At 43.1% G+C, this 26,837-nt stretch overlaps 4 protein-coding genes across 5 annotated transcripts; 2 read left to right on the top strand and 2 right to left on the bottom strand.

Annotated features, from left to right (window-relative positions):
• Window positions 1-1,759: 1,759 nt before the first annotated feature.
• gch2 (GTP cyclohydrolase 2) lies at window positions 1,760-16,067 on the bottom strand. 2 transcript variants are annotated; one of them, XR_003981966.1, is made up of 7 exons: window positions 15,670-16,067; window positions 14,681-14,790; window positions 14,058-14,113; window positions 13,011-13,042; window positions 12,809-12,893; window positions 12,150-12,353; window positions 1,760-1,788 (listed from the first exon to the last, which is right to left on the bottom strand). XR_003981966.1 is itself a non-coding variant. In XM_030401201.1 (6 exons), exons 1-6 carry the CDS (start codon window positions 15,932-15,934, stop codon window positions 12,224-12,226), a joined length of 678 nt encoding a protein of 225 aa, XP_030257061.1. In that variant the 5' UTR covers window positions 15,935-16,067; the 3' UTR covers window positions 11,569-12,223. The 2 variants fall into 2 exon arrangements, 1 of the variants encoding a protein (XP_030257061.1); XM_030401201.1 differs by lacking the exon at window positions 1,760-1,788 and having other exon boundaries at window positions 11,569-12,353.
• pigf (phosphatidylinositol glycan anchor biosynthesis, class F) lies at window positions 2,785-5,663 on the bottom strand. Its single transcript, XM_030401202.1, has 5 exons — window positions 5,274-5,663; window positions 4,796-4,887; window positions 4,273-4,389; window positions 4,043-4,151; window positions 2,785-3,126 (listed from the first exon to the last, which is right to left on the bottom strand). Exons 1-5 carry the CDS (start codon window positions 5,499-5,501, stop codon window positions 3,013-3,015), a joined length of 660 nt encoding a protein of 219 aa, XP_030257062.1. The 5' UTR covers window positions 5,502-5,663; the 3' UTR covers window positions 2,785-3,012.
• Window positions 6,294-9,752, top strand: cript (cysteine-rich PDZ-binding protein). The gene is made up of 5 exons (XM_030401203.1): window positions 6,294-6,454; window positions 6,640-6,705; window positions 8,558-8,612; window positions 8,832-8,935; window positions 9,286-9,752. The coding sequence occupies exons 1-5, from the start codon at window positions 6,439-6,441 to the stop codon at window positions 9,348-9,350; spliced, it is 306 nt and encodes a 101-aa protein (XP_030257063.1). The 5' UTR covers window positions 6,294-6,438; the 3' UTR covers window positions 9,351-9,752.
• A 2,063-nt stretch (window positions 16,068-18,130) lies between the features above and the next one.
• On the top strand, window positions 18,131-26,837 carry msh2 (mutS homolog 2 (E. coli)). The gene is made up of 16 exons (XM_030400018.1): window positions 18,131-18,377; window positions 18,637-18,785; window positions 19,275-19,559; window positions 19,705-19,851; window positions 20,446-20,595; window positions 21,283-21,416; window positions 21,860-22,059; window positions 22,654-22,763; window positions 22,870-22,993; window positions 23,874-24,024; window positions 24,113-24,210; window positions 24,432-24,677; window positions 25,186-25,390; window positions 25,475-25,722; window positions 26,238-26,413; window positions 26,541-26,837. The coding sequence occupies exons 1-16, from the start codon at window positions 18,170-18,172 to the stop codon at window positions 26,715-26,717; spliced, it is 2,808 nt and encodes a 935-aa protein (XP_030255878.1). The 5' UTR covers window positions 18,131-18,169; the 3' UTR covers window positions 26,718-26,837.

The following is a 26,837-nucleotide window of genomic DNA, read 5'->3' as shown; positions in this document are numbered from 1 at the left end:
TTCATTTTTAAATCAATGTGGTTACTGGTTAGTATGTAAGCTTGGTAAACTACCTTGTACTCGTGCTCTTGAGTGGCGCCCTGCATGATATCTGCAAAAGCATAACATGTGTTGGTGTGTGGACAAAACTAAGTTGTCCTAAGTTAGCATCTACTCGGTGTCGTATTTCTGGCCGGCGGTTGAATCGACCCCACACTGCTGTGACCTGTGATGTACTCTCCCGCAAGTCTGGAGAAAAAAATGTGGCTTGTTACCTTCTTACACGTTCACTAGCCAGCTTTGTCAGCGCTGGGCTGGAAGCGTAGAGGGGGTCAATGAGAATCTGCTCGCTGAAAAATAGCTGGCTGCTGCAGCCGGGAACAATGTGAAGAGCTGTGAGGCTGAACCTTACATCTCATCCGCGTGGCAATAAAGCCAAGATGATCCAAAGGAAGGTAAAAGAGATGTATAGAGCCGGGTGTTAATGGAGTTCGGCGCGTTGCACGAGTCATTTAATCCAGTGCCACAAAGAAATACTGATTAAGCGCGGTTTAAGTTTAGGCGAGGGTTGAGGATTGCATCTTAATTCCCACTACACAACTCTGTCTGTTTCTCTCGCCTCAGAGGAACAATGCAGAAGCGTAACAGCAAACAAAACAAATGCCTGGCAGGAAAGGACGGGTGGGGGGGAGGAGGAGGGAGAGAAGGGGTTGGCGAGTGACAAATTACCTCTCCTGACAATGCCCTGCGATAATAGCACTGCCTGGGAACAAATAATGAATAAATAAAGTTCTCCGAGATTGGATAAGGAGAGCAATTTGCGAGGCAGTGGCTTTTGTTGAGCGTGTGAGCGAGCGGCCTTCCTGCTCGTCTCTCCTCGCGTGGAACTGTGGAATTGAGCGCACGAACAAAAACAACTCTTTGTACATTCACACTACTTGACTGAGAGGTGGAAAATCAGACAGATCACACCCTTTACTCTCAGAGGGGCCCGACTTCGCCACTTCCACTGCTCTCCACAGGTAATGACGTATCGGAGCTCAGGTGGGAGAAAAAGAGGAAAAGAAAGCGCAGAGAACAGGGGTAATAGAGGTACCAGCGTGAGGTCAGAATGAATTTCATCAAAGAGATGGAGGGAGTGATCGAGGCATGAAAAAGGTGTGCTGATTGATGTTATAAGTGCACATGGGCCACTTTAAAGGCTTTGAAATTCCCTCTCTCCTTGTATGCTTTTTTTCTTTTTTTTTAAATGTCTTTTTCTTTTTTTCTCTTTTTTTCCCTTCGGGCTATTTTTCTCAGCTTTTCCCCAGCAACAACCTTATATAAGACTTGAAACATAGGGTGGATGGACAGCCCTGCCCCCTGGCTTTGTGCTGAAACTCTCCTCTCACCCCACACTGCAAGGATGACTGATATAATCTGCCTTCTTGCATTATAACTCAAGTTGTATTATGAGTGTCCAGGCAAGTCCAGCCTGCGAAACAGCGTCCCTCGTTTAATCTGCAATTTGACACTGCGATGCAGAAAATGCAAGTTCCATCGTAGTTACCGGCTGCGAGGGGAGAACAAGGGGGATGTGGGCGGCACGAAAAAGGAGGAAAATTAATGTCCCTAAAATGAAAGTGAATCAATATGGTTGCCCGAGGATGTGAAAAGGTGGAATGAGAATGAGAGCGGCAGAGGGGGGGGGGGGGGGTTTAAACAGAGCTGGAATAAGATTAATGGTTCTTTAAAAAAGAACAGTATTCATCAGGAGTCGGCTTCAGGTGCAGAACAACGTCTGTGTGTGTGTGTGTGTGTGTGTGTGTGCGTGTGTGTGTCAGAAAGTACACTCTGCAGTACGTCTACGCTTTGTCTTTAACTTTCTAACTTTCCCTCATGAATCTTTCAATAAATGGCCGACCAACCATAATACTTGAGAGCAAATGAGTGAGGCTCGATTTCTTCTCTTCGTTCAAACACACACACACACACACACACACACTCACACACACACACACACACACAGAGGAACTGATCCAACAGCACCATCTACAGGTCTGAGCTGTTTTTGATTTAAACCTTTAACAAAAAATAGAGGTTTATATTAAGAAACGCATTAACTTGTGGCTTATTAGCATACATATTAGCAGCAAACTGGCTTTTTATCTAGGCTATCAACTAGAGTTTTTTCCCCAGTCAGCTCCTTAATACTGCATATTTATACTAAGTAAGAAGGCTGTTGTACATGAATCACAAACTTAAAGGATAAATTTAACCCGACTTTCCATCCGCATGGGGCTGAGTAGATAATTAATTCATTTCCAATCTTGGATGAACTTATCCTTTGATTTGCTTTAGCCAATGTGGGCTTTATAGGGCGGTATTCACCGTAAATAGCACTCAATTTAAATCCACAGAACTCTAAAGTAAGTCTTTCTAGCTCAGAATATGTTACTTATTTCAAATCAAGGTCTTGCTCATAACTAATTCACTAGTAGATTCATTTGGCTTTTTAAGTGTCAAGCTACTAGTGAATTAGAACAGCACTCAGCAGAGCACATACCTCCACCGAGCCCTAACAGTATCAGATAAAACATTTGAATGTGCTAGATCCAGCTCTTTATCTGGATTCACACCAAAAGTTATTGGGGTCTATTCTGGGCTGAGACGCATCCTCCATCCAAGTTTCGTGGAAATTCATTCAATAGTTTTTGCGTAATCCTGGTCACAAACCAACCAATCGACCAACAAAGGGACACGGGGGAAAAACATAACCTTGGGGGAGATAATTAGTTCAAAAATGATTCCCAAAAAAAGTGCAGATTGTTTAAGAAGTAATGTTTATTCATGTCATAAAATCTTCTCGAACATATTCAGCCTCCGTGCGTACAAAATAATGCTGCTCAAAAAGTAATCGTTAATACAAAAATCATCTTCCCTACAGGCAACAAACGGAGCCAAATCTTCCCAATAAATAATCAGTACGAAGTTAAAGGAATACAAGAAATAGCCTCATGGCTACATTCACACGCACACATATGTGTCTGTCCATCACTTGCACTTGTACGTGAGCTGTTTGCGATGATAATGGATCCAAGCAGGAGCAGCAACAAGCCCGGTCAGGTAACCAATCATAGCGCCCAGGCTGCAGGAAACAGGCCAAACCTGCAGGAAAGAAGACAAGTCAGTCAGATAGCACCGGGCTGTGCAGTGATAGATCAAGAGGAGCTAAACAAATCGACATGTTAACACCTTCACTCACACTTGCATGTCTGCACTTGCAATGTTCTGATAATATAAAGAGGATCTTCTACAGCAACAAGTACAGCAGCCGTGTCGATTAGACTTATGTTCCAATTACCACCGTCTAACTCTAATTTGCATTTTCCTCCAGTCATCTTGCAGAGAACAGCCTTTGCAATTATAATTTTAATCTTTTCCTTTTTCCATTCCACAATATTGAATTCATTATATAAAGAGAAAGATTTAAGGTTACTGTGTTGAATTATAATTCCATTCTCGTGGAGGTTGTGGTCAATACTGTTTAAAGAGGAATGGAAACAAGCTGAGGAAACAGTGGAGAAACTGTTGAGATGACAAAAAATAAAAGAGAAAATATTCCTTAATATTCTCCCTTGTTAAGTTGTCTCATTTTAATGCCTTTAGAGGTCTGAAGAGATAACAATATACAGTAATTCAAAAGCCAAACTCAAGCGTGTGACATTAATGTGTTTCTTTCAGGCCATCCTCAGCAGAAAAATGAATAAATAAATGAATAAAAACGAACGTCTGTATGGGTCACCTGTACAAGCAGCTTAGAACAACCCATATTTATATTTACTGTTAGCCCGAAACATTAAGTGTTCCTAATAACTATGACAGGGGGAAAAAAAAGGAAGTCAGTACAAATATCGTTACTCTCACGATGAAATCTCACAAACATGTATCTTCTTGTGATCAGGTCGGATCAGTTAAGCGTGAACCAGTGATTTACTGTTCAAGCTCACAGAAAAAACTTAATCAGGGAGGCAAAATAATGTCCTTCCAACAGTGTGTGAGAGGATTTTCAGAGTCTGCTAACCTGCCAAGGCCTGTCCCAGTCCAGAGGTATAGGAAAGGCTCCCACCCAGGCTCCCACCACCGTGCAGGCCACCGTGATCTGCAGACAGGTGTCCCACACAGACATGGCTCTGGAGCGGGAGACAGAGAAAAATCAAGACCAGTCCATGTATTTATTGGACAAAAGCATGCAAAACATTATGACATAAGGACAGGAAGCAGGTGAAAACGATAAGTAGATTTTAGGCTCACCCATGCCGACTGAACACTCGTATCCAGGCCTGGACGCTGGGGCCGAGGACACAGAGACACCTCAGTGTGGTCAGAGAGGTCAGCAGCACAGCCAGGGAGAACGTCTCCACAGCGGATCTGAAACACATGAGGAATTAAAGGCTCGGGGTACAGTTAAGGTGACACAAACATCTTGTAGAGGCAAAACAGCATTTTTTGGGAGCCAATAAATACAGGATATAAACAGAGACTGAATGAAAATCTGCTCGTTCAATTCAAAAATGGCATATAAATTGCCCAAATAAACTCACAAGTATGAAAATGTATGTAGTCGGCTGCTAATTACATCATTATTATCAATTATTCAGTAAACAACTCACTGCAAACCAACAAGAAGCAACAAATCCTCTCTCGCCATCCTATGTATGTATGTATTTCTTACTTTGTGGTACATCTCTATATAATACATACATACATACATACATACATACATACATACATACATACGTACAGGGACAGGACATGAGCATCACCGGCTACTCACTCAATCAGCGGAGCTCCGTAGAGAACCACCACAGTGTGGAAGAACAGGCACGACAGGAAGAAGTACAGACAGGAACGGACCAACCTGGACAGCTGCAGAAAGGAACAGGCGAAGTTAATGTACATAAATCATGTGATGTATACAAAAGCGAAGTTAAATTGTAAAGACTAGAGCTTTTGGTAATCACATCTGACATTTCTTGCGTTTAGCAGGTTCATTTTCTGGTGAAATAGTCATGTTTGGATGAGGGTGTCTGGAGGCGCACGTTCACTCAGGTTCAACAAGTTGGTAAATTTCAATATCATTATCAATACCATTTGAATTTGCATACTTTATGTAGCTCCTGCTGCTAAGAACTCTTCACGCTCCTGTAATATTTAGCAGTAGTCTTCAGAGTATTTGTCAACATTAAACAGTTATTAGCCACAGTTAGCTCTCTGATGCTACATCGACAGTCTCAATGAATGGAGGTCAGCACCTTGTAGCCCAGTGTGTGCTTCTTGGTGGGCGGTGTGATGCCGAGCAGCCAGAAGACGGCGACACTGACCGCGGTGACCGCTGCGGACACCGAGTAGAGCCACAGCAGGTGGGTGCCGTACACCGAGAAGCCCGGCACCAGCACCGCAGGTAGGACGGTCGCCATGAACACCGAGGCGGCGATGATGGCATGAGTGGACGCCATGGCTCTGATTTCATGGTCCCACATTATGAATAAAGTGCCTATCTACAACACGAGACTAAGAAGAGAGAAAAAATTCTAATAAAGTAGTTAAATATGTTAATTTAGTAACCGAGGCGCAGAGCAGGTTGAATCCATGGGTGAGCCTCGGTGACCTCTCTTCCGTAAACATAGAGCGATACTGTCTTCCGGCTGGTTTTTCACAATAAAGGTCAGGTGGTTCACCTTGAAAATGCAGCTCTGCTGAAATAAGAATACAAAAAGAGAATACAGGTTAATTTAGATTGTGATATCTTAAATGCTTTAAACTCATTAGGTAAAGATTTGGTTAATTTTTTGCTTCACTTCTAAACTGTGCTTACATTTACCTCCCAAGGCTGACACGAACTGACTTTTAAGTTTTAAATTTAGTTTTTTTTATCTTTTTTATTTAATTTAGTTTAATTTAGTGTTTCTGTTTTTAAGAGAGCTGCTATGATTGCAATGGCATAACTATTTCATGTGTGTGGTATTTTTCTATCAATAAAAGCAACTGAACAATTATAATCAGTATCACGTAGTTGGAATATATTTATTTTTAAAAAAAGAAGAAGAAAAACCTTTATGCCTTGGGAATGTTTTGTGTATATACTACTGGACCTCTATTCTGAAGAAAGAATTAAAGGTCCGGCAAACAGGAAGTATTATTTTGTAGGCGTTTGCTTTACAGATGTGAAAGGTTTCCTCCAACCAATCGCAGAAGGCCGGTGAAGTTTTACCGGGACTTCCCGTGACAGACGTTAGTATCAGCCAATGAAATTTGAGCTTGTCACAGTTTTGACCAATCAATCTGTAGCATGGGAGCGAGAGGAATATAGAGGAAGTCACGACCGGAAGTTTATAAACAACAAGTGAACAAGCTAGGATTTAGCAACATTTTTGCGTTATTTTGACAAACTGTCGAAAAGCTCTCGCCTAAACCAAGATGGTTTGTGAGAAGTGTACGTGTCACGCTGCTTTGATGCTCTCTATCTTCATACCTAACCCACTGTCTGTGCTGGAGAGTCTTCTAGAGCTAACGTTTTGTTATGCTAACTGCTGCCATTATTGACCTCAACGTTTTATGATGTTATTGGTTAAATTGATGTTATTTACTCAACAAATGTTTTGTTATTTATTATTTCAGGCGAGAAGAAGCTTGGTAAAGTTATCACACCTGACACCTGGAAGGATGGAGCACGGAATACAACAGGTGAACCAAGAAAAACAAACAAATTCAGTGTAAATATGTGTTTCATGTAAATTATAGTGCGTACATACCCTAGCTAAATATTTTTCTTAGTATGCCGTATGTGTTTAAAGAAGATCAGGTTTTATAATCGTAACGTAAGCCGAGCCAGACAAACACACAATGACGTAGTGGCAAAACCTTTTGTTACGACGAGGGCCTTGGGGAAACTCTGGCGCAACATAAAAATGAGACTCCCCTCTTCTCATCCTCCAAGCACCACCAGCAGCGAAGCATTTTTAAATGGTTTTAATCAGTAATAGTGTTGTGACGTTTACGAACGAACCGATTCTGTTGAACGGCTCGTTAACATGAACGATGGGAACCGAGTCGCAGCAGGGAACCGTTCTTCTTTTTTTTTTCTTTCTTTTTTTTGTTTTAATATCACTGTGTGCTCCTCCTTTGCTCCTCTCCCTGAGTGGGACAGAGAAGTTACATGGGGAGGAGCGCAGCTTATTAGTTATGCAAATGTAGCCTGACGCCAGCTGAGTTGTGCACGCTGCCTTTGCCCCTGCCCCCCTGCACTAAAAGCTGTCTTGCACGGAAATTCATTGTAGCCTGCTTTGTTTTTTAATATGTATTTGTAAGTGTTAAGGTCACGGTGTTGCATGAATAACAAGTCATGGTAGCTTTACACACATAAAAACAATTTGTACAAAGGGTAAATCCAAAATAGTGATGTCACTGTCAAAGCAGAGCGATATGGCGCAACCTTGTGAAATATTTACAATGAATCCAGATCAGACTTTAAAATCTAGTCCACACATGTCAAATGAGGTTATAATCAATATTTCAGAATAATTCAAAATCAGATATTGGTGGGATATCTAATTTTGTATTATTTTGTTCCAAATCTCACCCAATCATACCTCCCACTGATTATTTCCAAGATAAAATTAGTTACCACCAGGCTGGCTTCTTAAAACTTAATAAATATGAAAATCAGTTAAATGAGCCAGTTTTTTGAATGGCTCTTTGAAAGGAACGGCTCACCAAGATCCGGATCTCCTGAAGGAGCCATAATTCCCATCTCTATTCAGTAACAGGAGCTGGCCCTTAAACTCTTGGCTTCAAGGCAGGGACCAATCAGTTCCCTGGACAATCTGAACTCACGCAAACACGCCTGCAACCAATCACACACAGGGTTATTGAAACAGAGGCAATAGAAACATTCATGACCTCTAGGGTCATAACACCTTTGTATGCCAAGGACTCTTCATAGTAAAATTCAGGCTGTAAATGACTAAGAAACCCTCTTTTCAGGGCCATGTTGAATAAATGACAGGCATGTTCACAAATCAGTGATATATTTAACATATCAAATTGCCTATCTGATAAACTTGTGGATACTTGCATGTGCCCTCCAGGTTGTTGGCAAGTCGTATTACCTTTGCAGCCTTACTCGTTTTCTATTGACTGTCTTTGCTTTTTTGAGGGACACAAACAAACAGTTTCATGTGGTTTAATTATTTGTGAGTAGATTGACAGAGTAGTGGGCAGTTTTTCAAAATGGTCAGGTCTCCACCTTCAGTCTCAGTTTGCTACCACTATCCAGCAGTTTAACGTAAAAAATGGATCCTTTTTGTCATTCTGTTTTTGTTTTTAAAAAAAAAGACATGCATACATAAGTTTCTGTCCCTTAAAACTAATCTAATCTACTGCTACATCTTGGTGGCTTGATGCTGTTTCGTATTATATTCACATTGAACTATTTGTCATTGCTTTTTTTTTTCCTTTTAAATGTGACATATTGGGATTATTATATTACTTTGATGACAATGTTTAACAGAGTTCTTTTCCCTCTTCTTTCATTCAGAGGGTGGTGGGCGTAAGCTGAATGAAAACAAGCTCCTGACCTCTAAGAAAGCCAGGTGAGTGGCTCACTATTGCCTGACCCTAAATCCAAATGTTCTTTGATTGTTTGTGAGGGAATATCCCAATGAGTGTCTCTGTTTTTATCTACAAAATGTCACACTGCCTCACTCTAATTATTCCATGCTCATGTATTCCGTTAAGCTGCCAGCATGTTTAAAAAAAAACACGCTGTTGGATCTCAAGTCATGGATCTGTGATGTCTCCGTCTCTTTCAGGTTTGACCCCTACAGCAAGACAGGCTTTGCCACCTGCAGGATCTGTAAGAGCTCAGTTCATCAGTCTGGATCACACTACTGCCAGGGCTGTGCATACAAGAAAGGTATTTACTCTCTCACGCTGCATTCCATACCAAGTTAAAATTCTGATAAGTTTTATCAGAGTGAGTTTCCTTTGGTCTTATTGCACCACACTATGGCCAAAACTCGTGGAATCGTAAAATAACTTCAAAAACTAACAACCTTATAAGCAGATAAAATGTCAATTTAACTCAAAGCTTATTCCGGGTGCCCCCAAGTGACCAAAACAATTGGCTAATCTAGGTTTATCAATGTCTAGCACGTTTAAATTATGTTATCATTTATTTATAAAGATGGATTGGCTACATTTTTCAATCAGTCGGGTGTTTTTTCATCTCTTTTCTTTCTCTACCCTCCGTTTTCGTCTTCCCAGGAATCTGCGCGATGTGTGGAAAGAAAGTTTTGGACACCAAGAACTACAAACAGACATCAGTGTGACAGCGTGACGATCCGAGGGCAGTTCTGCGAGTGAACATCAGATGTGAAGATGAGACTAATGGTGCATGTCATCTTGTCACATTTTCAGTACCTTTCCATATCGTCTTGTCATTGACGGCTTGAACTGTTAACTGTTCATCCCCCCCACCTTTGTGAAAGCGAGAGATTCTGAGGTGGTTTTGCCCTCCTATTATACACCGTAATAACAAATAATGCTACTGGAACAGTGGCCGTAAACAGGGAAGCACTGTTGTCTCTCAACACACCACCAGTTATCACCTGTTTCGCAGATTTTTTGTATATTTTAAATTCAATACTTTGACTTGATTCTCTGCTTTTTAGATTTTGATTTCTCTATGTCTGTATGTATTTTTTGAGTGAATAAAGCATTCTATACGAGGACATTTGACGGGGTTATTTTGCACCTCTGCCCGAGGCTGTAAACGGGACAATTTTAGCCTCTTACGCACAACATACCCATATTTGTCATGTATGCCTGTAATAATTGGTTTACCCTTTCATAATCATATTTGAACACAGCATACGCTGCTCCCTCCCCTCCCCCACCTGCTGTAAGAGATGGAGGTTATAGGTCACAGGTTCACTGACGACAGGCTCCTCCTTTGATATTTAAAGGCCTTGTACTCCCTCAGGCCTTTTTACCACATCTGCACACACTTACGTCTCTTTATTGATTTGCTCTGTTTTACCACAGCATGAAACACAGCACCAGTCTCCAGAGCAAATGGGTAATGTACACTAGGTAATGTGTGGGTGAGGCGTTAAGTAGAGTAAGCTGCTCCTATAAGAGATACAAAATGAAAATGAACATGCGTCTACTTTAGTTGACAACTGGTTGTATAATGCTCTAGTTTGCTTGTTATGTCACTGCCCTTTTGCTCTTGAGTCTGCTGTGGTACATTCAGGGACATCAGCATAAAATCTCTGTTTAAACCTGTCTGACAGGGATGCAAAATGATATCAAGGCTCAATGTGATAGCTGTGTCTATGTCCATACTACATAGCAATAGTAAATATGATGCGCTGTGTATGCTGTTTATGGATTCATTTTTTAGGAAGTTTTGCACAGACATTAATGATCACCAGGAGATGAGGCACTGTCTGTATGAGGAATGGTCAAAATGTCCAGATCTGAGAGTAAAGCCTTAAAACTACAGTATTTGTAATGGCCAGCAGGGGGCAGATACAGTGGTTTCAAAAATTAGTCCAATCGTACATTAGCTTATGAGAAAATGACCCTACTTCTCACCTGATTTATTACCTCAGTGAATAGTTCCCAATTGAGTTTATTGTCTGAATCGCTAGTTTCAAGTGTCCTTCAAGACAACATGATGTTCATTTAGTCAATAATGGTTCAATTTATAGTAAAATATACAATAAAGCAGGGTGCGTTCAAGGGCATGGCTACGTTGTGATTGGGTTCCCAGTCACATCCAATCAGGATATCCTCCACAGCTCCAGTCTTGTCTCAATACACTCACCTGTGGCTACAAAAAACCAAGATGGCGTTGGCAAAAATCGAGGCTGTCATCTACAAACTGATGGGTGACGTCTCAAGGGGGTTAAAATAAAGCCTATTGAGCCCCTGACTTTGCCTTTCCTGTGAAATATATCTGAACGTCTAATAATTGGATTGGAGCAAAATTAGGTACAATCATTCTTGTTCCCAGGATATATTGTTCTGACATTCAGTGATCCCCTGATTTCCTCTAGCGCCGTCATCAGGTTAAAGTTTCTGTTTCTCAAGCACTTTGGTTTATCAAATACCTGCCAAGATGATCTGATTCCCATTAGCTTGCACCCTATTTCAAGTCCAAGAGTTTGACAAAGGATTTAAATAACGTCTTTTCAAATCTTAGGGCTTTCAAAGACTCGGATTACACCAGACAAGCTGTAAGAAGCCATTTAGTTTGATTAATTGTTTTTTTTTTTTACATTTGAAAACAAGTCCACGTCTACTTAAGCTGTTTAGGAGAATGCTGTTTTGCTGTGAAGTTCCACCCGACTTTTCCACCAGCATGGGGTTGAGACTGAATTGTCATTTTTGGGTGAACTCATCCTTTAACGTCAGCGTTATTAGCATGTTTTCATTGCCCTGTCACTAACCGTGGCTGTGCTGTCGTGTTTGGGTTACATTTAGCAGTGTATACACATTACAGGTTACATTACACACACAAAGTTAAATTCACACACTTCATAATGTTTCCATCATTTTATTAAAGCAGAGAATCTTCAAAATACATGCTACAGTCGTCATTTAGGAAACCAAAACAATCTATTCAGCACATCATTTAATTTAATCTTTGCACTATAGATTCATAGAACTTGATTTGTATCTTAAAAATGTATGTATATTACAAAGATTGTTATAAACGTATTTATAAATGACATAAAGCTTGATTAAATAATCAAAATCGGCGAATTCTAAATACGGTAATAAAACGAGCGAGGGCGTACAGCTGTGCAAATGCTCTGATGAATTTCCCATTCTTTTTTAAAAAAAGGAGAAAATCTTGTCACGTTACAACATTGCACTCAGGGTTCATACTTTATAACAACAATATTGCCATGTAAGACTGTAAAATATCGACCAAAGGCACCAAGAAAGTGAGTCGCATATTTCCTGTTCAGCTCACAGTGATTTCATATGATGGATTTCTGCAGCAGGACTTCAGTGTGTTGAGGTGAAGCCCCAGAGTGGCTTGGAGCCTGCATCATACAGCACCTATTGTGTTATGTGTTTGCTTGAGATGCAGATCCACTGTTACTCTAGAGCTTTGTGTGTGTGTGTGTGTGTGTGTGTGTGCTACAGTATACAGACACTCCGGAGTGAATGGCGCATGTAACATTTGTTAAACGCGCTGTGAAAGAGTCAGGAACTCCTCCCGAGTTTTGGGGTCCTCGAGGTAAACTCCCAGCATGGTGCTCGTCACTGTGCGGCTGTTCATCTTCTGGACGCCACGCATGACCATACACATGTGCCTGCAAAACACACACACACACACAATAGGGCTCAGATTTGCAGCTGGAGCGGATGACATGCTTTGGGAAGGTCTTTGACCTGCAGAACACGTGTTTAAAGGGGAAATCCAGCAATCTAACATACACGGAAAAAAGTCAGTGTCTTTTGGAACTGACGACAGGATGGATAATGACAAAAACACAGGCGTTTGGAGTGAGATAGAAGTGAGCTAACCAGACCCTTGTAGCCTTCTCTATAGTTCTGCTTGAGCCTACAGGGGCTACATTAGCCGCTACTGGTCTTTACGTTTGAAAGTATTGGTGAAAAAAGTTGTAAACATCACAGGGGAATATGCAGTAAAGCATGTGAGGTTTAAGGCAGCTTTAAATCATACAGATGATGATGATGATGATGATGAAGGTAGTGTGTGTGTGTGTGTGTGTGTGTGTGTGTGTGTGTGTGTGTGTGTACTCACGCTGCTTCAATAACCACAGCTACGCCCTTAGGCTGCAGAGCCTCTAATATTCCCATGGCGATCTGTTTGGTTAGACGCTCTTGAACTGAAGGAAAAAGGAAAGTACGCCACGTGTGAATCCAGACTGCAATTGAATGCATGTGCAAACTAGACAAGAAGTGCAAAGCCTGACAGTAGTGAATCATTTCTTTTGGACGCTTACCCTGAAGCCTCCGACTGTAGATCTCCACAATCCTGCAGAGACGAGAAGCACAAAGCAGAGCACATGATTCACCTTTTGTTTGTGATCGAAAGTTTTGCTTTTCAAGAAGATGTACAGTCTGACAGGCCTGCTAGCAATACACGTTTCCATATAACAAGCAAACTGTTATATCGAGCCTGTGTTCTACGTTGTGAGTTGTATGAATGTGGGAAATCTGGCAAATTGTTATAATTCGACACTTGACCAGCAACTGAAAAGATGATGATATGTACAATATCTGGAGGGACATCTGGTCATATTTCGAGTTAGAACAACATAGCTCATTAGCTAATGTTAGCACTCAACCACTTCATAGCTAACGTGAACTTATCCTGAGCTCACGATCTGCGATAAATCTGCACCGGCATCCCATATTTTATGAATATTTCATATTACAGCGACAAGAAATGACTGGTTTGTTCTGTAGTATAAATTCAGCAGCAGCAGCAGCAACATTAGGACTCAGATCCTAATGATTAATCTGTCGTTAAACACAAACTGGCATCAGTCCGTGACCCCTGGCCTCTTCTCTGGACATCCAAACTGTACACGACCCTTCATCTGTGAATGATTCACCCTACGGAACTCTCTGGATCTGTCGTGCAAGATTCAACAACAGCGAGTCCATCTAAAAAACCCCGGCGACTCTGTTACTGTTATTCTGGGGGTTTTGTGCTCAGAGATGGTGTGATATTTTAGGAAAAGGGACAGAAGGAGACAGACAGAGAGGCTGTGATAATAACTGCGGATTCCCACAGGTCCGAAGGGATTTTCTCATGGCTCGAGGGCGGATAGAGTTTAGATTTGTGTCTGGGAGTGTGCTTGATGAGGGGACCAGATGATGGCCGCTGGGCTTAGACTTAAGCCTCCAGGTCAATGCACTGAGATAACAGAAGAACGCAGCCACCCGGCACTAACACCAGAAGCATACAGCCACAGTGGCAGCAGGAGGGTTTGATGTGAATGTGTGTATCTGAGTGTGTGTGCGAGTGAGTGAGTGTGTGTTACCTCGCCAGCTTGCTCAGTCCCACCACTTTTTTGTTGGGAATGTAACCGATGTGAACCTGGAGAGAGACGGCAGTCAGTCAAAGCAGAGGTCAGATAATCGGAGCAAAGGATTGTAAATATTAGCAATTCAAATGCTTAGAGAGAGACACACACACACACACACACAGCAGCTGACATGCAGAAACACAGGACAGCGACTTCCACATGCACAAACCTGCTCAGTGTTTCGGGTCATTTTGGGGGATTTTTAAGTTTGATTTCCCACTCGCATGAACCCAGAAACACTCAACATGCACTGGCATTAAATCTCTTGGTTGATGCACATGGACCTCGTGATAATATTTGCGATATTTTTAGGTTGCATCGCGATACGAAATATCATTCTCCCTCAAAGCGCTGAATAAATGCGAGGACTCTTTCACAAAATATTAACCCAATTACTATTTTTGATAAATAATCATAGCTAATGTGGATATAATGAGTTAGTGAGTGAAAGCAAGCATTAGAACAAGTAGAACAGTTCATAAAATCACCTAGCTTTACAGCAATGCAGCCTTTAAAAACAGGAAAAGAGCGCATCACCATCTCAAAAGACAGATATTGAGTCTCATATCACGGCTTACCTTGCCAAAAAAGGGCACCAGGTGATGTTCACACAGCGAAAACATGTCTATGTCCTTCACAATCACCATCTCATCGTGGTCTTCATCAAATATGGCGTTGTTCAGGATGTCTGCGGGCGCAAACACACATAAACACGCGTTTAAAGAAATGTGATTCACTTTAAAGATCGAGTGTGACGTCATGGGAAACTTAGATATCTTCATGGTTGTGAAGCTGGAGCTGCTCAACTTTTGATATTGCTGATGAAATAATTTAAAGGAACAGTTCATCCCAAAATCAAAATGCAGTCACTGTCTACTCGCCCGACTTGTTTCTTAAAATGTCTCCACCTCTCTGGACGCTCAGAGATCCAAGATTGACTTGAGAAGACGTTACCTACGGCTGAGCTTGAGCAGCCACATCAGACGGGGTTCACACTTTTAGACTTTGACTTTCTGAAGTGTGTGAATAACAACTCTTCAAATCAATTCGGGATCTCGGTGCTACTGAAGACTTATGGATCATGCTTTCACGAGCTGTACGGACCCATGTTATGTGTTTTCTTTACTTTTGCTGCAATGCTCCAGAAATGTTTCGTGGACTGTGAAACTTCCCATCAGCATCTGGGGTTAGCAGACAGTAACTTGATTTTTTCATTTTTTTGGGTGAACTTATCCTTTAAAGATGTCTTTAAAGGAGCCACATCTCATACACAATCCCAATTGTTACCACTGTATAGACCAACTGATGGATTTACTGACTAAGTGCTGCCTCTCTTAACTCCTCTTCATCTTTCATAGCTGCTGTAATATGCCACGAATAATACGTAAGGACGAAAAAGATGATTTTTTACATTTATACTTATCATCAAACATTAAAAACGACACATTTCAGTACCCCAAACTATTAAAAGTGATTCAACATCCCTCCAAAACATGAAACCCAACATGACGTCATCACATTAAGGACACACGAGCATCTCCCACTGAAGAGGACACCTGTCACTCACCCTCCACGGTCTCGTGGTAGCCCTTGGTGAGGAACTGCATGGCCTTGGCTGCGCGCAGCGGCGTGCGCAGCAGCCCCTGCCGGTCCGTGTCCTCCCCGAGCTCGCTGAGGATGCTGGTGTAGGCGGCCTCGAGCGCAGGTAAGCGGGACTTGTCCTCGGCCTCTTTGCGGGACGTCTCGTGCTTGCGGTGCGCGGCGGACTTCATGCTGTCTATGATGAGCTCGCTGAAGCCCTCGTTGATCGTCCCGTTGCAGTGGCCGTTCATGTCGGAGCGCTTTTTTTTGGTTTAGGCTGGTTGGACTCTGGAGGAAGGAGGAGACGAGACGAGGAGGTCCTGGAGTTCAGTCAGCTGTGCCTTCAGTCTTCTGCTCTGTCCGGCGCTCAGCGCGTTTATAAAGCCTGTGCCCGCCGCAGCGTGCGCATCAGCCTCCCATTCGTCAAGGTGCAGCCCACGTCACACACAATTTCGTCAGCAGGTTTAAATGTCATCAGAGAATAGACCCCCCTCCTCCTCCTCCTCATCATCCTTCTTCAGCAAGGTGGAACATTACTGAATTTTCAGCATCATATCTCATGATCATCCTCTCCACTCATGACCTCGATTCCACTTTACAAGCTGCACACCAGCTCATGACTTCTCGGGCAGCTCAGACAGTTCTGCATGTTAAGGCGATGTTAAGTTGAACTTTCTTAAATCCTGCAGCTCTGTTAGATGTGGCCCCATGAGCAGAGCCATGCAGAGACCTTTAGAGGGGCAGGGGCGCATGTAAGAGCTGCAACAATTAGTCGATTAATTGATTAGTTGATTCATAGGGAAATTAATTGCTAGACTGTTTTAGACAAAAAATGTCAAACGTTTGTTGGTTCCCACTACTTTTTATTTTTGTTTTAATCTCCTCTCTTCCTGAGTGTGTGAATGTGTAAACTGTGTCGATTCTTCAGTTTTAAATCAGCGATCTAGATTCAGCAAGGAGCTTAAAAATTGTAGGCATATTGTTTCTCAAATATAAAGCACGGCTGCAGGACAAAGGAACACACGTGCACAAAACACACAGCGATATGATTTCTCTACAACTAAGTCATGCTGTTTATCAGAAACACTGTCATTATGTGATGCCGGCGCTAAATCACGTTATTGTAATCTTCTCGATGAGAGCCATCAGCAGGCCTTCTCCCAAAAAACTTCACAAAACAAACACACAAACAACAACAACAACAGAAAAATGGTGTGAAATAAAGGCTACACTACACAAAAGGGCAATTTGGACATCGGGGGCTGAAGGTGCAGGTGTTCAGGCACGTTTAGAATCTGTAAAGTGAACAACATCATCTGTCCGTAGCCTTCGATTCGAGAGAGCAAAAACTCCCTGGGATAAAAACCCTCATTAAGCTTTTCTCCAGCACCACCATGAGGTTCACATTTGTGTTTTTTGAGTGAAATATGTCTTTACCTACTGGATCTCTTACCATCAAATGTGGTACATGGATTCACGGCCCCCTCAGGTTGAATTGTAATAACTTGGTGATCGCGTTACTTTTCATCACGAAATCACAAAATGTTGATTTGCCAAAAACGTTGGCGTTTTATTAAGAAATACACGCACAACTAATAATATTCCAGTCACTCTGAGCTGTTCTTTTATGTTGAGGACTCATTAGAAAATGTTATGGGGCAGTTTTAAATGCTTAATTCAAGATGTTGACCCTTAGCACATGTCTGCTGCTGCTCCAACACTATGGTTGTGCTCGCAGCATGTAAAAACCAGTTGGAAAAACTCATTAACCTCTTCAGAAACAGCGATACAGTTTCTTTCAGTATTACACAAAGCTCACTTTCTTTGAATCAGATGGATCTGAACTCTTCAATTTGCCGATATGGTTTCTGGTAGATCAAGGTGATACCCAGTGGGTGATCATTAGTTTGACTGACAACATGTGAGAAAAATTAACAGCATTGCGATGTAGTCACTGTATCCAGAGATACTGTCATGTAATCCCTTACACGGACAGTTAGAAATTGACAATGGAACAAAAAAGTGTGAGTACACAGACCGAGGATAATGACATTAGTCGTGCCTGTTTCTTGGAATATGAGTGACTGTGTTTCTTAGGAGCCGACCTGTCACATCAGTCTCACATGCAAGCATGAAATCACCTGTTTGTTTCATACTTAGTCTTGTGTCTGTTCGGACTATCCCCTTAAGAAAGGAGGACATGAGCTGTGAAACACAAAGTAGCTTTATTTAAAGCTAACAATATGTCGTCTAACTTTTTTTTTTTTCATTTTTTATGTTATCCTATTTTATTTATTCATTTTTTCTATTTTTTTTAATTTCATTTCATTTTATTTTATTTTATCCCCATGCTACATACTCCAGTACAGCAGGTGGCGGTATGCACCGAAAAATAGTCGTTTCAACCCGTCGTGAAAAAAAGAAGAAGACGAAGAAGGAAAAACGTCATTTCCGGTTTGTTCCTGGCGGTGGCGGGAGATTCCAGCATGGCGGTGCAGCCGAAACAGAACCTGTCCATGGACAGTGCAGCAGAACATGGCTTCCTAAACTTCGTTTTCTCCATGCCGGAGAAACCGGACACCACTTTCAGGGTGTTCGACCGTAACGACTACTACACGGTTCACGGAAAAGACGCCATATTCGCGGCGAAGGAAGTTTTCAAGACGAATGGCGTCATCAAACATCTGGGCTCAGGTAATCTCTGTTGCCTAGCTAAACCACAAAAGCTAGCTGGAGCTTCTAAAGTGTTGACAGGCTGCGTTTGCTCTTTCAAGCTAACTCGGCTGTCTGTTGTTAATGCGTGTACCCAATTGTTGAGATGTAGCCGCAAGCTAATCTAGCTACAAATGCATCTGTTAGCTTGTTTAACGTTAGTCCTGCTAGGTCGCGTCATAGGGAGCTTTGCAGAAAATGTAGGCGCTTGTTTCTAATATGAATGTGTTGTTTTTTACAGGGAGTCGTAAGCTGGAGAGTGTGGTGCTGAGCAAGTCCAACTTTGAGGCCTTTGTGAAAGACTTACTGCTGGTGAGGCAGTACAGAGTGGAGGTGTACAAGAACCAGAGCAAGAGCAGCAGGGAGCACGACTGGAGGATCGAGTACAAGGTGACGTGATGATGATGATGGAGGAGGATTGTCACCATGGAGTCTGTTGTTAGGTGTAGATGGACGCTGTTGTTATGGTTCTTGGCCTGTTTCTATTGTGCCTCTACTGTGAACTATGTGTTTTTCTAGATGCTCTTCAGTATAATCTCCTGTTTCCTGTCATCTCTTCAGCTGTAATTACAATAAAGGCCAAAAAATTAAAGCTCTGATTCATCACACAGTCTGATAATTAGCAACTCCCTCACAATTACATCAAACTAAAATGCTGTAAACATGTCAACAGCGCTGCAATTCTCATTATTTTCATTAGTAGCTAGTGTTCGGTAATTGTGGCTGCAGAAAATAGTGAATCGGCTGTCACAGTTTCTCAGGGCCAGAGGCAACATTTTAAAACAGGTTGTGTTATCAGACAGCAGTTTAAAATCCTCAGACATTATGTTGTTGCAGGATCAGATAAACCAGTAGTTAAAATCTCTGTCTTGCTCTCAGGCCTCTCCAGGAAACTTGACTCAGTTTGAAGACATCCTCTTTGGCGCCGGAACCGGAGCCGAGGGCTGTGCAGGAGTTGTGGCGGTGCGGTTCGCCACAGGTGCTGATGGTCAGCGCGTGGTCGGGGTCGGTTATGTGGACGCCGCCCAGAGGACGATGGGAGTGTGCGAGTTTCCAGACAACGAGATCTTCTCCAACCTGGAGTCTCTGCTCGTCCAGATCAGCCCCAAAGAGTGTCTCCTAGCTCAGGGGGAAGGCAACACCGACGGCAGTAAACTCCGGGAGGTATGTGTCGAGCATCTGTGCTCCACCCCAAAGGTTTCTCACAGGCAGCTGTATTTTCAGAAATACACAAACCAGCAATCATGACACTCACTTTAGCTGGATTTCATGGTGTAAAGAGATTATTGTTGTTTTCGTGTTTGTGCAGGTGGTCCAGCGTGGAGGCGTGCTGGTCTCTGACAGGAAGAGAGCCGAGTTCAGCAGCAAGGACATGGTCCAGGATCTCAACAGGCTGCTGAGGGCCAAGAAAGGACAGACTGTGGCGAGCAACACTCTCCCTGAGCTTGACAAGCAGGTGATCAACACAAAGAGCTTCCTGACACTTAAGACTGTCCTACTTGAGACGAGCAAGAAAGACTAAAATCACCAGAGATTCTTCCTGGTGCGATACCATCAAGGATAGGCAGTAATGACACAGAGCTCTTATTCAAGGAGGTAATTTAATCGCAAAAGGTACACATCTCAGGATCAGGATGACCTGATTCCTCTTATCATTCATTCATTCATTCATTCATTCATTTATTCATTTATTTATTTATTACAACATTTAAGAAGTCTGTTCAACACTCCTCTTCTCAACTGTGCCCGATTAATTATCCACTCAAAGCCTTATTGATCTGTGTTTTGTTTTGTTTTCTCATGCGTTCTCCTTTTTAAAGTTTCATTGTTATGGCCCCATTAAAAGCTGATGAGCGTCCAGTTGGTTTTCCCATTAAACAGTAAACATACATGATGAAATGATCCAACATCTGAACATTTCTAGAAAGAAAAAAAGCTCTGAATGGAAGGTGGCTTTATTACTTTTGTCTGCATGAACAACATCAGGAGAATGGGTCAAGTAGAATAAAGGTTGAGTATATTAAACGTCCGCGTGTTGCTGCGTTCTCAGGTGGCCATGTCGTGCTTGGCTGCAGTGGTACGTTTCCTGGAGCTGCTCTCCGACGAGTCCAACTTCAACTCCTTCAGTCTGACCACACTGGACCTGGGTCAGTACATGCGGCTGGACAACGCTGCTGTGAGGGCTCTGAACCTCTTCCAGGTCAGTGACAGGACCCGGGTCTTCTTCTGTCTCTACTCTTGGTCTACCAATTCATGTAGTTTGGTTAGTCCTGGTTTTTAAATCTGTACGTCTGACAGATATTAAAAAATGACAGCAGTGTATTTTCTTTGATCCGTCAGAGGAATAGTTCTGCTCTGGTTTTAATCATCCGCACAAAGGGTGGACAACTGCTTAGAAAATGTTTCATTGATACAAAAATCAAAGTGTTAGATCCAGAGGTAGATTTAAGCAAGGAACATCCAAGAATACCATATCGTTTAAAAATCTGGCTACGTGTGTGGACGCTGTACAAAAACAGGCTAATATTTTTGGTTCTAGAGGAAGGAACAGCGTGTACGATATCAGATATGCAATGTTATCGATGAGCCCACTCGCTCACTGTGAATTCTCCTGTCATTGACCCGCTCTATTCACTCACGGGCCCAATGAAACCGCTCCTGAGTTGCTCTGTAACTAAGAAGCTTCTTTGTACTGTTATGGCCTCATTAGTCAACCTCTGTTTTTTGGCAGCTGCTTACACATTTTCCACAGGTGTGTTTGTCATATGATGTCCTAGACTGGTGGATGTTTTGTACGTGTTCACGATGAAGAATGCACACTCCATTGTTGAGATTGTTTTTGTGTTTTTGCTTTTGACACTCAATGTTTGGATCGTCTCCTGTTAAGGGATCACCTGAGGACACCAGTGGAGCTCATTCATTGGCCGGTCTGTTGAACAAGTGTCGTACGCCGCAGGGTCAGCGGCTGGTCAGCCAGTGGATCAAACAGCCACTCATGGACAAAACCAAAATAGAGGAGAGGTAATGCAATGATGGGAATCAATTGTCGAGATCAAGAGATGACCTGAAACATATTTAAATAGATGGCATGAGCTACGTAAAAGCTGACAGTTGTTTCTTAACGGAACTCTATCCTTGAAATCTTTGGTTTCAAGTTGGTGCTTGAAACTTTTTCCTAAAAATCTGAACATAATGTGGGTAATTTAAAGGTTCAAACTTTAAGTTGAACCTGACCTTCAGTGTCTGGGTCAGGAAGCTTGTGAAAGTTGAGGTTTTTCAGATTTAGAAGCTAAAGCTGTTATTTAGATGTGTCAGATAGATATTGATCATTCGTTTGGGTATAAGTCTTGAATTTGAGTCGTTTTGGGCCGCTACCATATATATCTATAGTTATTTTTTCCCCTTGATTTTTGCTGCACATATAAGTTCTAAATTGAGGATAATTGTGGGTGTGTGTGTTTGAGGCTGGACCTGGTGGAGAGCTTCGTGTGCGATTCGGAGCTCCGGCAGACCTGTCAGGAGGACTTGCTGCGGCGGTTCCCCGATCTCCACCGTCTCGCCAAGAAGTTCCACCGTCACACCGCAACGCTGCAGGACTGCTACCGCGTCTACCAGGCCGTGAGCCACATCCCTGCCCTCGTCTCTGCCCTGGAGAGATACTCGGGTAAAGTGGTCTACAACGTGTTCTTCTGATCAGTGTGTTATTACAAACATACAGCAGAATTTTCCATTAAAAAAAGGTTGTAAAATGTTTCTGTATCATAGTTAGTAGAAGGTAATAAAAATCAGAATTGGCCTGTCAACTCAAATCGGACACCGTCATGAAAATAGCAATCGTTGAATCTCTAGTCTTATTGTTGTCTTGTCCTTTTTTTTTAAAAAGTCTGTGTTTTATTTTCCTGCTCCCTTTTAGAGACATTCTTATCAAGCAGGATGAATCTGAGGGGCGGGGGTTTTTAAGGACGAGTGTGATACAATGTGATCACGAAGCTCCGCGCTCTTGAATAGAGACGGGACGCCTCACACTAAATTGGTTTCATAGTGCAGGCCGAAGAAGACCGCCATTTAGGATGGAGTTTTGGTTTGATCAGTGAGAATCTTCAAGGAATAATTTAGACCTTTTGGGACTCTTCTGCTGAGAGTCACATGAGAAGATGCATGCACTCTCATATCTGTATGCTGATTACGGCGCTAAAGCACAGGGGCCATCATGTTACACTTGTATAATCGGCCTATTTGGATTTGTTGTCTGTTGCAGGAAGCTACCAGGTCCTGCTGGAGGCCGTGTTCCTGTCTCCTCTCAGAGACATGCAGAACGACTTTGTGAAGTACCAGGAGATGATTGAAACCACTCTGGACATGAACCAGGTCTTTCCTCAACATATACGCATGTCCATCATATTTGCACATCACCAATTCCAACGTGTAGTTTTACGCGGGTTTCTTTTCTTTGCATGCCGTGCGTCACGTTCAGATCGACCACCACGAGTTCCTGGTGAAGCCGTCGTTCGATCCGGTGCTGAGTGAGCTGAGGGAGAAGATGGACGATTTGGAAAAGAGCATGCAGGCCGTGCTGAACAGTGCAGCCAGAGAGCTAGGTGATTACACGCAACACACACACACACCTATTAATCTAAGTAAATCCTTCTCTGTGTTGAGTCAGCATCGTCTTACAACTCAAAACTTTATAGGATATCAAAGTACGAGCTCATTCTCTTTGTTATTTACCAGAAGATGAATCAGTCGTTGTCGGGCTACAGACACACAGTATCTCTTCTCTTGCCTTGTCAACATGAACACGATATTTCTTGCAATGGGCGACTCCTTCCAGGGACGGTGTTTTCAGCATTTTTGTTCTGTTGTATTAGTGGAAACAGTGACGCAAACGCACACACTCGCTTCTTAATAGGGTTGTGTCAGTGTACGCGTTCGTTTGGGCATTTGTGTTGCATTGACAGAATGGGTGGTATATTGTGTATACTGTGTTTCTCGCACATACCCGGTGTTCCAGTACCCATACTGCCATACTATTTAGTATGCCAGAAAAATATATAGTATGTCCCGACACAAGGATGTCGTATTCTTGCTGTGTGCAAGCCGTCATGCCCCATAATCCTCTGAGCAGTGGAACATATGTCACATACGTTACGGTCTGTCTCGCAAATATAAACAAAGCCGAGAGCACAAGCATGTGACGGCTCATTTCACAGAATGACAGACACAGCAATTGCAGATTAAATCACTTTTAAGTGTGAGTACGACTTCCTTTTGTACAAATTTCATGGTGGCTTCACGCCTATTGTGATATTCTGACCTGCAGTCATGAGCTTTGGTTTTGACCTAAATGAGACAGTCAGTGGTAGCCATTTACATATGGCGTGATGGATGGTCAGATGGAGTGGACAAGTCTTTGTCTTTTGATGCTTGAATGTTGTCTGAGTCCCAGTTTGAACTCATCCGAGTAACGTTGTGTTCCAGGTCTGGATGCCGGTAAGACGGTGAAGCTGGAATCGAACGCCATGCTGGGTTTTTACCTGAGAGTCACCTGCAAGGAGGAGAAGAGTCTGAGGAACAACAAGAAATTCACCACGCTGGATGTGCAGAAGAACGGAGTGCGCTTCACAAACAGGTCCGTCTGACACCTGATGTCAGCCTCGGTAAACCCCTCTGCCCCTCCGGTCAGCTGATGGTCTGTTCTCTCTCTCACATGTCTGCAGCAAGCTGAGCTCCGTAAACGAGGAGTATTCCAAGAACAGGGAGGAGTACGAGGAAGCGCAGAATGCCATAGTCAAAGAGATCATCAACATTGCCTCAGGTGAATTGCTCATCACATGGTGCTCACTGTATCCCACCAGCATGACATTGATTTGACAGACGGGCAGACAAAGGGTGATCATCTCTTAATTAGAAGGCATTTTGTGACCTTTTGTAAGTAATTGATTCATTCAGTTCAGCACACAGAGGAAGACTTTGTGCAACACGCAGCCGCCTCTGGTCTCCGTATTAATCCCTGCGTGTTGCTCTTTGAACCACCAGGTTACGTGGATCCGCTCCAGACGCTGAGCGACGTGATAGCGCAGCTGGATGCGGTGGTGAGTTTCGCCGTGGCGTCCGTCTCGGCTCCAGTTCCGTACGTTCGACCCCGTTTGTTGGCCGATGGCTGCAGGCGCATGGAGCTGCAGCAGGCCAGACATCCCTGCATGGAGACGGACGCGGACACCGCCTTCATCCCCAACGACATAGCCTTTGTCCAGGGAGAGAAGAGCTTCTATATTATCACAGGTGCCTAAAACACTGTCCGCTGTTATTGTGATAAGAGTATCGAAGCTAAAAACGGCTGAATTTGGGATGTATGTTTACCTCCTGTGAACCGTGACCGACTGTTTTTTATGCTGTTGGCAGAGGTTTCCATTCTAGTTATCTCGTGTTCTTAATCACATAATTTTGACCAATTGGTTCAAGAAAAGCAACTAAACTCCATGAAACTAAAGTCCCTTTAACACATTCCTGTTTGTTTACACTGCATTTGGGAAATTGCAAGATAAGAATGTTGACAGATTTTAAACTCGGTCTACACAAACAGGAGAACAAACTCTTAGTGGAAAATGCTTTCTTGGATCGCCAAATGTTATAACTACATATTGAAGGCCTGAACTACAAAAATAAGACGCTGAAAACAACGTTCCCTCAACATGTTACTGTGTAAAATCCTTTGTTTCTTTCTGTCTTGTACCTCAACATCACTCATGATATACACTTCATTACACCTCTTTTCTTCTTTTGTCTGTAGGACCAAATATGGGCGGCAAGTCTACGTTTATCCGCCAGGTGGGTGTGATCGCCCTGATGGCTCAGATCGGCTGCTTCGTGCCATGCGAGAAGGCGGAGCTCAGCGTGATTGACAGCGTCCTGGCCAGGGTGGGAGCGGGAGACAGCCAGGTCAAAGGAGTCTCCACCTTCATGTCGGAGATGCTGGAGACGGCCGCCATTCTGCGGTAAGATGAGACGCACGAGAGCTCGATCAAACCAGAGCTGACAAACAAGTCTTTTCTCATCGTCCCTGCTCGTTCCCCCTCCAGCTCGGCCACGGAGAACTCGCTCATCATTATCGACGAGCTCGGCAGAGGCACGTCCACGTACGACGGCTTCGGTCTGGCCTGGGCCATCAGCGAACACATCGCCTCCAAAATCGGCTCCTTCTGCCTGTTTGCCACACACTTCCATGAGCTGACGGCGCTGGCGGCGCAGCAGCCTACCGTCCACAACCTGCACGTCACAGCGCTGACCTCCCACAACACACTGACCATGCTGTACAGAGTCAAACCAGGTCAGACCGCGGAGGGACTGGGATTGTGATGGGTTTATGGTTTCTTGTGACAATGAATGACCATTTCTACGATTATTTTTATCCTATTATATTCTGGATTAATTGATTAGTTGTTTGGGAAATACTGATCAACACTTCACCATTTTCTGACATTTTATAAACCTTGTGCAACCACAAGATGCCGTCCTCAAATGCCCGCAACCCAAAGATTTTCCCTTTACTGTCATAGCCATAGATGCCAGAAATATTCCCATTTAAGAAGCCAAAACATCACCAAAAAAAAAATACTCAAACTGATTAATTAGCCGTTGACAACTAATCAGTTAATCACTTTATTTTGTCTGAAACCCTGAAAAAATATTTTACTGAGTAAAGTCTGAGTTAAAACGTGTGAAACTAAAACTGAGCAGAAAAGCAAGCAGGTGGACCTCGACTCAAGATTACTGTTGTTAACATTCGCTTTAACCGAGTTTCCTTGTCTAAGTTTGAATCTTCGGCCCTAACTGTACGCCCAGGTGTGTGTGACCAGAGTTTTGGGATCCACGTCGCCGAGCTGGCTGCCTTCCCGCCAGCGGTGGTTGCCATGGCGAAGGAGAAGGCGGAGGAGCTGGAGGAGTTCCAGGAACCTGCAGGGGAGAAGTCGGAGCAAGTGGAGGAGCCCGAGGCCAAGAGACGACGGACTGACAGACAAGTAGGGCTCTGTTCTCCCACAATCCACCATCACCACTTATGTGTCGGTCCCTTCAGGGTCATTGTAACCCCGCCAGTTGTTTTTTTAAACTGCTATTGTGAACCTGATGCACTGTCTGTCCCTTCAGGCAGGGGAAAACCTGATCCAAGGATTCCTGGAGAAGGTGAAGTCACTTCCTTCCGACAACATGAGTGAAGAGGAGGTGAAGACGGAGCTCAGGAGGATGAAGAAGGAGCTCGTCGCCAAGAATAACACGTACATCACAGAGATGCTTTCACGCTGCGTTCCCTCTAAAACAGCTTGATATTTAGACTTTCACTCATGTATTCATTGTGATCTGCAAAAGGTCAGAGTTCATTTACTGTAGACAGCCACACTAAAGCTCTTATACTGTATAGTTTTTCAATAAAGAGTCATTACTCGA

This window comes from Sparus aurata, chromosome 20 (genome assembly GCF_900880675.1).
Source record: "Sparus aurata chromosome 20, fSpaAur1.1, whole genome shotgun sequence".
NCBI lineage: Eukaryota > Metazoa > Chordata > Actinopteri > Spariformes > Sparidae > Sparus > Sparus aurata.
Note: the sequence above shows the minus strand (reverse complement) of the source record. Positions and strands in the feature narration are given on the sequence as shown.